This window comes from Orcinus orca, chromosome 4 (genome assembly GCF_937001465.1).
Source record: "Orcinus orca chromosome 4, mOrcOrc1.1, whole genome shotgun sequence".
Lineage (NCBI taxonomy): Eukaryota > Metazoa > Chordata > Mammalia > Artiodactyla > Delphinidae > Orcinus > Orcinus orca.
This window is the reverse complement of record NC_064562.1, coordinates 42,720,114-42,733,921: the sequence shown is the minus strand read 5'-3', so window position 1 is coordinate 42,733,921 and position 13,808 is coordinate 42,720,114. Positions and strand designations below refer to the sequence as shown.

The window sequence follows — 13,808 nt, the reverse complement described above, 5'->3', positions numbered from 1 at the left end:
GTGATGTTTTGTAAAGGAAACTTAGGTTCTCAAAAATTGAGTTATAAACAAACAGTTTCATTTGGAAAAGAGGTTTAGGTTCTCAAGTTCAAGTTATATATGTCGGAAAAAATTCTGGTAATAGAGGTGCTTTATAACTACATGAGCGTGTACTTGAAGGCTAAAAATAATAAATTGCTTGAACAAAATAAGTGAAATTTACTGAGTTAAGTCCTAAATAGCATCTAAGACCTAAATTAATGAATTTCTAACTTATCATTATCATAATCCATTGTTATGATAAATAAAGCACAACACTGAACTAAGATTGTTGAAGTCAAAATAAAGTGCAGCATAGTTCCCATTGCCAACAAAAGAACATGAAAACGAGAATCTGCCAGCTGCTCCTTTGTGCAAACAGCTTCCTCCTAGGACCCTGGTGCCTATTCCCAACTGTGTTTGAATTATCCGGTAGATATTCATAATATGAACTGTGATCCCCGAGTGATGTATTGTGCTGGATCCTTTTTGCTTTATGAATGCTCAGACAGGAGGGAAGCCTAAAATTGGGAAATGAATTCTTAGACACAGGGCAACTTAGACAAATGCTCAGGGTCAGGCTGTCTTGTAGGGATGGGAGGCCTGTTGCAGAGGTGACCACCTGACCTGCACGTCTGAGGGTCACAGAGAGGCTCTTGAGTCGCCTGTTTCCCTGGACCCTAAAGCAGTTTTGGGAATTTCCATTTCTTCCTAATGGGTGAAAATACATAGGACTTGAATCACCTGCCCTCATAACACTGGCAGAAATTTTGAAAACAAATTGTTCTCACCCACCCTGCCTGGATCAGATGAGGAATTGGGAAAACAGAGATTCATGATCAAACCAAAATTCCAGCAGCTCAGAAAGTGTCCAAGGTGGTGGGAAATGGCCTAGGACTGGCACACTCCTCAAGGATATGGCCCAATCCTAGTACAGTTGTGACCCCATTTACATTTTTATCATGATTTCATAACAACTCTGAAAATAAAGTCATATTCTTATTTTTACAGATGAAGAAACTGGAGATGAGTGAGTCACAGCTAGCAACCATCAGAGTAAGACTTAAATCTTGAGTCTTCCAAATCCACATTGAATAATAGATTTTCACCACAATCTTAAAGGGTGACCTCAGGAATACGTGTTGTAGAAGCAGTGGCTTTGGAGTCAGAACTGCGTTTGCCTATCTGGATGTACCATTTTTAGCCAGATAATTAGGTAAGTTCTTTAACTTCATTAAGCCTTAGTTTCCTCATCTGTAAAATGGGGGCATGCATAACACCTAGCTTGTGGGGTTACTGTGAGGATCAAAGGTGATATGCATAGAGCATGCTCAGCACAGAACTTGGCCCTCATCAGAGCTAGACAGATGTTGAGGGTTTCGGGTCATGTTTAGGGCATGGACTCTGGAGGGAGGAATTTCCTTACCTCCTCTGTAGTTTAGCATGCCTTGGTGCTCTAAGGCCCCCAGGAACATTTTATAGTATCTAAAGCTACAAGGATAAAAAGTTGACACAGGCAGGGAGTGCTTGGGCCTAGAGTGGGCATGGAGGATGTCCACCCCACTGGGAGCACATCTATGCCTCCTCCCACACTGCCACCTGCTCTAGGTCCCTACGGCAGCAAGGACCCTCCATCCCCACCTGGAAAGCCATGGAGTTGGCAGCGGCCAGAAATATCCTCAGGGGCAGCTTGGCCTTGTAGGACCTGTGGCTCCACAAGCGATGGGCACCAGCTGTCACACCCAGAGCAGTCAGGAGGAAGCAGAAGTAGGATGCAAGACACAAGCAGGGAGAATGTCAGCAGATGTCAGTGCTTTTAAATCTCCCCCAACTTTTTTCTCTCCTGAACAGGAACCTGTGTGAAATGGTATCAGGGGAAGAATCTGCAATGTGAAGAATCAGTAACTTGGGGAAATGCAGACTTTTTATTGATTTGTAGCTTTCCAGTACAGGCGGAAGTGGAGAGAACTTTCCTCAAGAAACTTTGACCTTGGAACATCATTTTTTCTATATCAAAGGAATCTTCTATTTGCAAATGTTTCTTGCCAGTCTGGATACAAAATCACAACCATATTAGTGTGCCTTTGTAATTCTTACACACCCACTCTCGGTGGAGCTGAGATAGCTCTCTATCTTACTTCTTAATTGGCACCCATGGCAGGATGAGTTCTATGAAGAGTGTACTTCTAAACAACAGTGCCCGTTTTCAGTGCCCATTTTCAGGGCTTGCTTGGTTTGAAGGAACTCAGGCCAGACTTAAAGCAATGAAGTCCGGCTCAGGGCCAGTAAGAATGAGGCTAAAACTGACACCAAGGACAGCTGAGGTTTGTCTTCTAGAGCTCCTCACTTATACCATCACTATGACTGAGCTGGTAAAGATGGCCAGGGGGGGAATTTTTTTAGAGCCAAACTACAGTGGAGCTTATTATCTGTCACACATTTAAATATATTATCTCTAATCCTCATAAAATGTATTAGCATCTCATTTTACAGTTGAGGAACTGGCTCTCTGAGAGTTAAATCCTGCATATAAACCCAGGTCAGCCTAGTTCTAAAGCCTCTGCCCATGTTGTCCCTAGGTGGTGGTGTTGATTTGCTCTTTATAGGACACGTGGGAAAGGTTGAGTGCGCGGTAGGAAGGAGACCCCAAGGGACCAAAAAAATCACAACTCCTAAGATTATTACAACTACTCTAGTGGTTTTAAAGCAATGTTCCCACACAACGCTAAATGTCTTACTTGGATTATCTTATTAAAACACATCAAACGACCCTTATAGGGTTTGTATTATTATTAGGACCATTTTACAGTTGAGAAAACAAAGGTTTAAAGAAGTTAACTAATTCCCCAGTGTCACAAGGTTAGCGAGTGTCTTTGCTAAGAGCCAAACCCAAGTCTGTCTGAACCAAGAGCAGAGTACCTGCCCTCTATACTCTCCTTTGTCTCAGGGAGACATCAACCAGGTAAATTGTTAGTTTTATCTTCACTTCTCTACACCCTACACCTTTAATATTGGATCTCAATTTAAATTTAAATGTGAGCTGCTTCCTTGCTTGAGGGGAGAGCCCTAAACCAGGCTCTATGTAGGCAGTATCAGGCTTACACACAATCCTACACAATTTCTTCTGGCACTTAGCACATACAAGGCCCTCCATAAAGAAGTGCCAAAGACCAAGTGACCAGCTGTGAGTACATCCCTGAGCAGTTGTGAATGGTACCCAGGCCAAGTTCTTAGGGAACCCTCCGTAGGACTTCTTTGGGAGAATTACTAGGGTAACATCAATGTCGATACACATATTTACAGGGAGCACACTGTTACATCTTCCAAAAGTCAAGTCTGACTAATCTTGATCTCAATCCATATGTATATGGTCTAAGATCTAGACTCACCCTCGGCACTAAGATTAATGAGTATGAGTACATGTGGTTTTCATGAACTTGACAAATCATTCCTTCTTTGAAAGGTTAAAAACAAAAATCTGCCCATAAATCACAGAAAGTAGCAGTAAATAAAAAGCTCTGACCTTTTTTGTTATTGTAATTTAACCTTGGTCATGAGTCCATGAAATGGACAGCTATTTTCCATGTCATCCCTGGTCTTCATGGCTCTGCTAATAACTTTTTTCCAACTGTCAAGCAGTTAGGGAACAAGTGAAATCTATAATGGAAAAATTCAATGTGACCCTTTTTTTTGCCAGTGGACTAAGACACTGGACCTTGGCTATAATAAGATGAATTCCCAGACTCCATGAAATATATTGGCCAAATGGAATCTCTCCAATCCATGGTTCCCAGACAGGGCCTTACCACGGACTATGGCATTGTCTTGTCCTTTTTAGGATCTCCAATATTTCAGGGGTCATTTTCATGGTTGGTCTGTGCATGTCTGGGCCACTGACAATGGGCTCGAGTCAGAGCCTGTACTGGGCAGTAGTGGCTATTGGTTTTTCATGGTCTTTCTTTTGGCAACATGAATGTGGCTGTGTGACCCAGGGCTGGCCTAGCATTATATCCCATCTTCCTTGTCCTGGGAATAAACACCTGACCCAACTTTTCTCTCTTCTGGCTTAAAGACTAAAGGTCACAAAAAAAAAAAAAAAATAGAAAAAAGACTAAAGGTCACAAACCAATGCATGATTTTAATAGTAAAGAATGAGGCCCAGAAAGCAAGTCATGAAGATGATGGACAGAGCTAGCTCCACAAGAGCTAGAAGGGTAACTGCCTGCATTGAGTCACTGGTTGCAGGCCCTGGAGTTCTATAGCTCTTCTTTTGATCCTGTGGGCCTCCCCAGTATTTCTCCTAGTGATGTGAGCCAACAAATTCCCTTTTCTTGCTTAAGCCAGTATGCACTGGATTTCTGATACTAAAATTCTGCAGAATCTCTAGGAAAGAAAGCAACCTTCTGTTCATAGTCCAAATGAGGATAAACTGCAAAAACCCTGGGCTGGATGTGAGGCTTTATGGCCTGTTCCATTAAAAGGACTCAGTTTTCCTATTTTGACAGGGCTAATACGAGACGTTCTTAACCTGTCTTCTATGATGTTTGTGGAAATTAATATCCAAACAAGTTCTGATGATTTCTGGCTAGCTGGCTCTAAGGTATTAAAGTGCTCAGACACAGAAGTGATGATTTTGGAAAAAAAAAAAAAGGAGTAATAAGCAGTGCCAATAACTTTACCAAGTGACTTTCACCTCATAGAGAAAGGTGCTAAGCAATAGAAACCAGAATCACAAAATTACAGAACAGTAAGCGACAAACATGTTGGTCTGTATGCAAATAAGTGTCACCAATTCTAGTTATCTGAAGCCAAAAAGAAATGTATTAAAAAGATACTGAGTAGGGACTTCCCTTGTGGTCCAGTGGCTAAGACTGCGCACTTCCAATGCAGGGGGCCCAGGTTTGATCCCTGGTCAGGGAACTAGATCCCACATGCTGCAACTAAGAGTTTGCTTGCCACAATGAAGATCCCACGTGCTGCAACTAAAACCCAGTGCAGCCAAATAAATAAATAAACAAATATTAAAAAAAAGAAAAAGATATTGAGTAGCCTACAGAACTCATGGGAAGGTTGCAGGATAGGGCTTTTGTTCACAGCCTCCAAGATGGTCCCAACACTCCCCACCTCCTGGCATTCACAGCCTTGTGTAGTCTCCTACCCTTGAGTAACTTGCTTCTAACCAAAAGAACATAGTAACATTGAGGGAATATCCGTTCCATGATTAGGTTACAAAAGATATGATTTCTGTTTTGCTAGCAGATGCTCTCTTCCCTTGGGCCTGGTGAAGTAAGCTGCCATGTCAGGAAGGCCCAGATGGCAAGGAACTCACGGTTTCCTACAGCCACCAGCCAGTGAGGAAATGAGGCTCTCAGTTCAACAGTCCTCAAGGAACCGAGTCCTGCCAGCAATGGTGTAAGTGAGCTTGGGAGTAGTTCCTTCCCCATCTGAGCCTTCAGTTAAGACCACAGCCCTGGCCAACACTTTGCTGCCTTATGAGAGATCCTGAAGCAGAAGACCCAGCCTAGCTGTACCTGGACCCCTGCTCCACAAAAACTATGAGAAAGTGAATGCATGTTGTTTTAAACTGCTAAATATTGGGGTAATTTGTTCTGCAGCTGTAAGTAACTAATGCAAGACTTAAGTAGGAAACTTCCCTCGAGGGAAGGAAGGCACAGTTTAAATCCCAGTTTAAGAAGAGTTTGCCACCTACAGGAACAGAAAGTAGATTCACATTGCATGGGGCTAGGGACAAGGAGGAGAAGTGGGGAATGACTGCTAACAGGTACAGGGTTTGGGGGTAAAGAGTGTTAAAAATGGTTGGGAATTGGGCTTCCCTGGTGGCGCAGTGGTTGAGAGTCCGCCTGCCGATACAGGGGACACGGGTTCGTGACCCGGTCCGGGAAGATCGCACATGCCGCGGAGCCGCTGGGCCCGTGAGCCCTGGCCGCTGAGCCTGCGCGTCCGGAGCCTGTGCCCCGCAACGGGAGAGGCCACAACAGTGAGAGGCCTGCGTACTGCGGGAAAAAAAAAAGAAGTTTGGGAATTGATTTTGGTGATAGTTGCACAATCCTGCGAATATACTAAAAACCAATGAATTGCACACTTTAAATAGGTGAGTTGTTTCCAAATTCTCTCTTCCCTCTCTTCCCTTTCTCATATTTTTCTTCCTTTTTTTCCCCTCCACAAATTAGAGGCCTTTGAGATAATAAGGTAACACTTATTAAGCATGTGCTCTGCATCAGGCATGCTTACATATATTAACCTATTTAATCTTCACAACCACCCTATGAGGTAGATGGAAACAGTTATTATCACCATTTTATTTATTTATTAATATTTTAATTGACATATAGTTAATTTACAGTGTTGTGTTACTTTCTGGTGTACAGCAAAGTGATTCATATATATATATGAATATATATACATATTCTTTTTCAGACTCTTTTTCATTATAGATTATTACAAGCTACTGAATATAGTTCACTGTGCTATACAGTAGGTCTTTGCTGTTTCTCTATTTTATATATAGTAGTGTGTATAATACTCCTTAAAATAACCTCCTTTCATTCACCTTCAAATACTTTGCACACATAAGATCATTGCAATCCCTATTACGGGAGTGATAAAATGAAAAGATCGGTATTTGGGAACAGAGTGCAAAAAGAAGTTGGTTCCCATGCTTTCTTAAACCAGTGCACAGTAAAAGTCCAATTAAAAAAAGAAAAATGCACCACACTGCATAACAGTGTCAGAAAGGAGGCTGGAGAAGGGAGCCTACTCTCACTGCATGCCTGCCACAGACCGTCACTTTACCAATATATCTAATTTTATTGTTTTATTCCTATGAGGTAGATATCCTAATCCCCATTTTACAGATGGGCAAAACTGAAGCCCAGAGCCATTAAGTAAATGCCTCTGGATCTCACAACGACAGAGCTGGGGCCCAAAGGCCAGCTCAGTGCAGCCCCAAGCCCTCTCCTCTGGTGCAGTGGTCCTCAGCCCTGGCAGCGCATTGCAGTCATCTGGCATCTTTAACAGCCAGCCGCGAGGCCCATGGGGCCGGTAGAGCGGGCACCTCTCTCCACAGGTGATTCTGATGCACTACCGGGCCTGAGAAACCGCTGCCCTATAAGGTACATCCTCCCTTAGAGACCATCTGGTCCCATCCCCTGAATTTACAGATGGAGAAACCCAGATCCAGAGTGTATTGTGCTCCCTCCAACACCCCCCCCGCCCCCCACCCCGAGCTGACTCCCACGGGGCTTCGTAAATGCTAAGCAACTCCAGATCAGGAGAGACCCGCTTGCCCTTTTGTGTGAACTCGGGCCGTTTGCACTCTTCTCCTGGCGGCTCCCTTTGATGGTGTGAGCTGCTCGCCAGGCCCTCCACAGAGGAGTCTTTGATATCCAAGCCCCGGGCTGGCGGGCAGGTGTGCAGGGGGGCTCCGACAGGAGGACACGAAGCACAAAACATGCGCGGACCTGTCTTCCACCGAGGAAAGGGAAGAGGCGAGGCGGAGGAAGGACGCAGAGGGCCAAGGCTCCTGGGGACAGGGCCACATGGGGGGTAGGGTGGAGCCTGTGTGGGAGAAGACAACGCACTTAGATATCTGCCTTTCCCGCCAGCTTCAGTGTTTTCAAAGTCACACTTGGGCTCTGGCCAACAAATGACTGTTTCTCTTCTCCAGTCCTTCTGAGATTTGGCAGATAAATGGAGAAAGACAGACAGTGCCATAGATGGATAGACAGATACACATAGAGATACAGAGATACATATAAGTAAATGATGGGCCATATGTCATAATGGTTAAGATGAACCTGGGATTGAATCCCTGGTGTATCACTTATCAGTGTGACTTAATCTCTAAACCTTGTTTTTTTCATCCATAAAGTGGGGAAAATAGTACCTGCCCTATGGGCTTGTTGTAAGGATAGAAAGAAGTAATGCACATAAAATGTTAGCCAGGCCTGACAAGCAGCATTAGCATATGTTCTTGCCCTGGTTATGCCTGGTTACACCCAAGGGTAAACTATCCCTTTCCCAGCTAACCCCCTGTGAAGACTCCCACGCTTTTCATTACTCTAAGCCGGAGGTTCTCAAACGGGTGGGCAATTTTGCTTGCTCCCCTTCCTGGGACATTTAGCAAAGTCTCCAAGACAATTATTAGTTGTCACAATGCAAAACATGAAGGGTGCTACTGGCACCCTTCTAGTGGGTGGAGGCCAGGGATGCTGCTGAGCACCCTGCAATGCCCAGATGCTGCCTACAACAAAAAGGTACCACTACCAAAAAGTCAACAGTGCCGAGGTAGAGAATCCTGCTCTGGTTTCTTGGGAACGTTCTTCTTGAAATCTGGTGTGACTTCACTGGCCTTGCTTCCTCACATCTCTCTGGTTTCATGGGGGAGCTGTAGGAGTAACTCACATCTCATATATCATATCATATATCATAGCTCAGCAAAGCATAGCATATCATATCATAAACAAGCTGAAAACAAAGAAGTCGGAAGAAAGAGCAATAATATTTTAAGTCATTGATCCCTGAACTTTAAAGTGCCAGGGGACCTTGTTAAAATGCAGATGCTGGGCCCTACTCCCAGAGATTCAGTAGGTCTGGGGAGAGACCCACGAGATTTGTTTCTAACAAGTTTGCAGGTTTGCTGATGTTGTTGGTCCAGGGTCTGAGTGTTTAGCTGACCCACCAGATGTGAGAAAGAAGGACTGACAAGGGACTGCAGCCACAGGGCAAGGCCCTCTCATGAGATGGTGTTACAAAGGATTGCAATTAGACCTTATGTCCTCCCGTTAAAGGTTTGGGTTTACAAAGTTTGAGATTCCGAGGCCATTTCCTCCTAGGTGCTATTTCAACACTTCATTCAAAATCAGAACATTTTCAGGCTCTTGAAAACTGTGGGCTTAGAAGCAAAGGGTTTCTTTTTACTATTAAAACCTGCTAAATTCTATCTTTTTATTTTTAATTGAGGTAGAGTTGACTTACAATGTTGTCTTAGTAATTCTATCATACGTAGCAATAACCAACAGCCCCTCTTTGCAATCCCCACCCCCTTCCACTCTGCCCCCTTATGCTGTGCTGCACATGGGCTGCAGGAAGATAGGTGCTCCGTTCTGGAAGTGCCCGCATCTTCTAGGAAGATTCAACGGAAAGGGAATGGAACAGGAGGGCGAAGATATATTTCATGCATTTTACAGGTACTGCCTGTTTTCCTCAAGCATCCTTCCTGCCTTCAGTCAGGTCCACTTAGACTGTTCTGGAGTCCTGGGCAAATCCTACTTTTCCGGGTTGATTTACAGCATATATGACAATTAGAATGAAAGCCACAGCAGATCACTAACAACCATAAAATTATAGCATAGCATGTTACCACTCTGCTGTTGCACCGCAGTATGTATAATTCAAACAAAAAACCAAGGAAGAATTCGGGTCTTTTAAACGACCTCATTCTGTATCCACAGGTCTCACTTCAGGCACTCAGGCTAGACCAGGAATCCCTGTTAGATGCTCTCTGGCCCTCTGTGTTTTCCAACATGGCAATCATCACTTTGTAATGATATAAGGAATTGTTCATCTAATGCCATCTTCCCATCTAAAACATAATGTCCAGGAGGGCAGGGATCATGTATGTCCTTCCACGTATTCTCAGCTGGTACCTGTGAAACTAACTTAGCTGGAGAAAAATATGCAACCATGCTGATTGGTTTCACTTTAAAATTCATGAACCTTTAACCTTAACTGGGCTTTAGTATTCCCCTGGTCCATATGTTCTCCCTCTCTCCTAGATGTCTATTTCAATACCTGCTCCAATCACCTCACCTCCCAAAATCTCCTTCCCCCTCCCCGTCTGATAACTTTGCTTCTGTTTGAGAATAGCAGAACCTCCTCAGGCCCTACCACCTCTAGCCACCCTCCAGCATCCGAGCCTGTGCACCCTGCCATTCCTGCATTCCTACAGATGGCCAGTCCACGTGCCCTTTAAGGCTGGCCCTTCCTTGTGCATCGTATCCCCTCCATCCTACCCAATTGCTCTGCCATTTCCCTTCTCTCTGCACCATCAATATCCTCCCTCCATATTATTCCTGTGGCCTATAGCCAAGCTGTTATTTTTCTCATTTCAAAAAACAAAATTACAAAACCTCTCTTGACGCCCTTTCCCTATCTAGATCCTATTCCATTTCTCTGCTTCCCTTTACACATAATTCATTGAATGGATTGTCTCTTAATTGTGGATAACAGGTCTTCATTTCCCATTTTCTCTTAAGCCCATTCAATTAGGATTTTGCCCTTCTTTCATCCCCACCCCAATCAAAACTGCTCCTATGCAGGTCCAAACAAGACAGATGTGGTCCCTTTCCTTGTGGGCAGTCTCTAGATGGATATTAAGCAAATCATTATGTGGGTGATGAACACAATGAAGGAGAGACAGAGGTGCTACAGGAGTCCCTGAAGGAGGGACTGGCATTCCAGGTAGAGGTGATGTGTGAGCAAAGGCATGGAGGTGTGAAGGTTCCTGGGAGGAGCACTGCCAAGTGTTTGGGTCTGACTCCTGGGAGGGGGTGTGGGGTGAAATGAAATGCAAAAACCAGGCAGAGGCCTGACCAGAAAGGCATATATGTGATACTAAAAAGAGATATTTGATCTTGAGGACAAGAGGGTACCACTAAAGAATGTTACATGATCAAATTTAGAATAACAGAAAGTGTTGTGTTAGATGGATTCTAGTGGGCTGAAATGATCACTTGCGCTAGATAGTCTCCATGAGCCCCTGCAGACACATACTCTCCCTTCTCATGCTGCTCTGTGCCCTAGGAGGCTGGCCACTATAGGCTGTACCAATGGGCTCCTTCTGGGGCTGGGCTAGCTGCATCAGAATTACTTGAGGAGCTTTAAAATCTATACACATCTTCTAGAACCTTATACTGATGAGGCAGGGGTTTGTAACCCCAGGTGATTCAGTTATACAGCCAAGTATGGGAGTGATGGACAAGGACAGTGCTTCTTAAACTAATGTGCCTATAAATCACCTAGGGATTTTATTAAATTGCAGATACTAATCCAGTAGGTCTGGGTAGGGCCAGAGATTCTACATGTCCTTCAAGCTCCCAGGTAATGCCACTGCAGCTATCCCAGGGACCACACTTTGAGTTGCAAGACACTGGCCAATTCCTGCAGAGACTCATTTAGGACCAAGGAAACCTAGCTTCTCCTCTTGGCTTGTGATGCAAGCAAAAGGATTTTTAGTGACAGAAGCCCAGGATGGAAGTCTCATCTCCCTACCCACAGCCTATGCTTGCTCTTCCTACATTCTCTTCCTGCTTTCTTTCTTTCCTCAGGCACAGAGTGAAAAAGTTTATTTCATGTAGAAATAAATGCTAATGTTCATTGCAGCTCTATTTACAATATCCAGGACTTGGAAGCAATCTAAATGTCCATCGACAGACTGAATGGATAAAGAAGATGTGGCACATATATACAATGGAATATTATTCAGCAATAAAAAGAAACGAAATTGAGTTATTTGTAGTGAGGTGGATGGACCTAGAGACTGTCATACAGAGTGAAGTAAGTCAGTAAGAGAAAAACAAATACCGTATGCTAACACATATATATGGAATCTAAAGAAAAAAAAATGGTTCTGAAGAACCTAGGGGCAGGACAGGAATAAAGATGCAGATGTAGACTGAGGACACAGGGAGGGGATAGGGTAAGCCGGGAGTGGCATGGACATATATACGCTACCAAACGTAAAATAGATAGCTAGTGGGAAGCAGCCGCATAGCACAGGGAGATCAGCTCGGTGCTTTGTGACCACCTAGAGGGGTGGGATAGGGAGGGTGGGAGGGAGACACAAGAGGGAGGAGATATGGGGATATATGTATATGTACAGCTGATTCACTTTGTTATACAGCAGAAACTAACACACCATTGTAAAGCAATTATACTCCAATAAAGGCATTAAAAAATAAAAATAAATAAAAGAACTATGGCTGAAGACCATCTGTGCATTGAGGCACCTTCACACCTTGGTGAGAGAAGAGGTCTGATTAAAGAAAAAAGGGTCCCTTGATAGGAATAAGAATTTGTTAAACAGAACCTTAGGAGTCCGTAATCATTACATAATGGTGTTGACAACTGAATGGTTAGGGGAAGGGAGTGGAAGAGTTTATTCTTTTTGTTCTTAAGAAAATGTCAAAGACTAACACTGCTCTGCATCCAGTCCACTTCTAAAAATAGTTGGCATCTAATGAAAGTGGCCACACGTATGAGAAGAGCTATATTTGGAGCTGTCGATCATTTAACATTTTACTAAAAATGCAACAAACAAACAAAAATCAAAGTTATTTTATTATTTTATGATCTATCAATATTTCTTCAGTACTACACCAAAGCAAGCCCCTGAGAGATAACTATTCCAGAGCATAAACTAGTTCAGACTGGAATCTTTCTAGTGTGGCTTCCAGCTCCCTCGATGCCTTCTTACTTCCTTGTTCAAAACCTCTTTCTCTCCCTCAAATGACACAAAGCTTCTGGGGGGTGGGGGGGGGTGATCATTTATTAGGCGTGGGAATCAGAGCTCGCTGGAACAGCTCACAGAGAACACTGGCTTCTTACACAGAGGAGTGAGGAGGTGCACAGGTAAATCAGTGAATTCACAGGTCAGTCGCCTGTCTATCTTTTCCTAGCTGGTGGGGGGCAATACCATCTTACTCTTTCTTAGTCTTAGTTTTCTTATCTATGAAACACACAAACAAACAAAAGACTATCTCAAAAGGTTATCATGAGACGAATGAAAATATATATATAAGGTTTTAGCAAAGAGTAATATCTTAATAAACATTACTGAAAACACCATTATTCTTATCACTAGGCAAAGATTTTCCGACTGAGGCTGGGAGACCAGGAAGCAGGGTCTTCAGAGGAAAGGAGGCCCCAGGTCTCAAGAGCAACTCTTTTCCTTAGCCTGATCTTCAGCCCTCCCAGGTTCTTGGAGGTGAATTTGGGAAGAGCGAGCACGGTTCATGATACAGGATAACTCCCATCATCCTCTCTGTCTCCCTCTCTCACAATCAAGATCAAGACACAACTATCAAAATCAGAATTAGAGATAATTGAATACAAAGAGAATAATGCACTGCACTATGGGCACACTGACTTTCCTTTTCCATTAATTATTCAGTTGTGATTTTTCTCTTGGGCAGTAAATGTGTGTCTGTGTGTGTGTGTGTGTGAGAGAGAGAGAGAGAGAGAGAGAGAGACAAGAGAGAGAGGAATTCATATTCTTCATATTGTTATAGATATGCTTCATATTGTGTATGCTCATTAACGTCTCTGACCATAGATGGGAAACTGTAATATCAAAAATGACAGTCTCGCTGAAGGAAGACTAAAATTTAGAAACAGCACCCAAACTAGTCATTTTGGGAGAAGTGGAAAAAAGAAGGATTTCTGCCCTTATCATCTGAATTATCTGGGTACTTATGAGTTACCATTCTCTCTCTCTTCTAACAAGCAATTTCCCTAATAGAATTAGGACAGCCAATGGTTGAAGCCCGGCCCAGAGGTTTAGGCAGGAGTCAGCAGGCCTGTTAGCAGCAGTGAAGCATGAAGATGTGTCACCCAGGCTCTCAGAGGGCTGAGCACTGAGCCCTGGAGGCGTGTGTTGGAGGAAAGTTTGACAGGAGAAGCCCAAAGCACCAATATTGCTTTGATGTCTGAGCCCTTTAAAGGGCTGGGAATTAAAATGAAGTGGAGGGGAAACGTCCCGGGAGGCATAG

General features: G+C 43.7%; 1 protein-coding gene across 1 annotated transcript in view; it reads right to left on the bottom strand.

Annotated features, from left to right (window-relative positions):
• SCD5 (stearoyl-CoA desaturase 5) overlaps window positions 1-13,808 on the bottom strand; it is a 157,688-nt gene that overhangs the window by 70,526 nt on the left and 73,354 nt on the right. Inside the window, exon 2 of the mRNA XM_004282174.3 lies at window positions 1,660-1,790. Within this exon, the coding sequence (XP_004282222.1) occupies window positions 1,660-1,790 (131 nt within the window). The remainder of the gene's footprint in view (window positions 1-1,659; window positions 1,791-13,808) is intronic.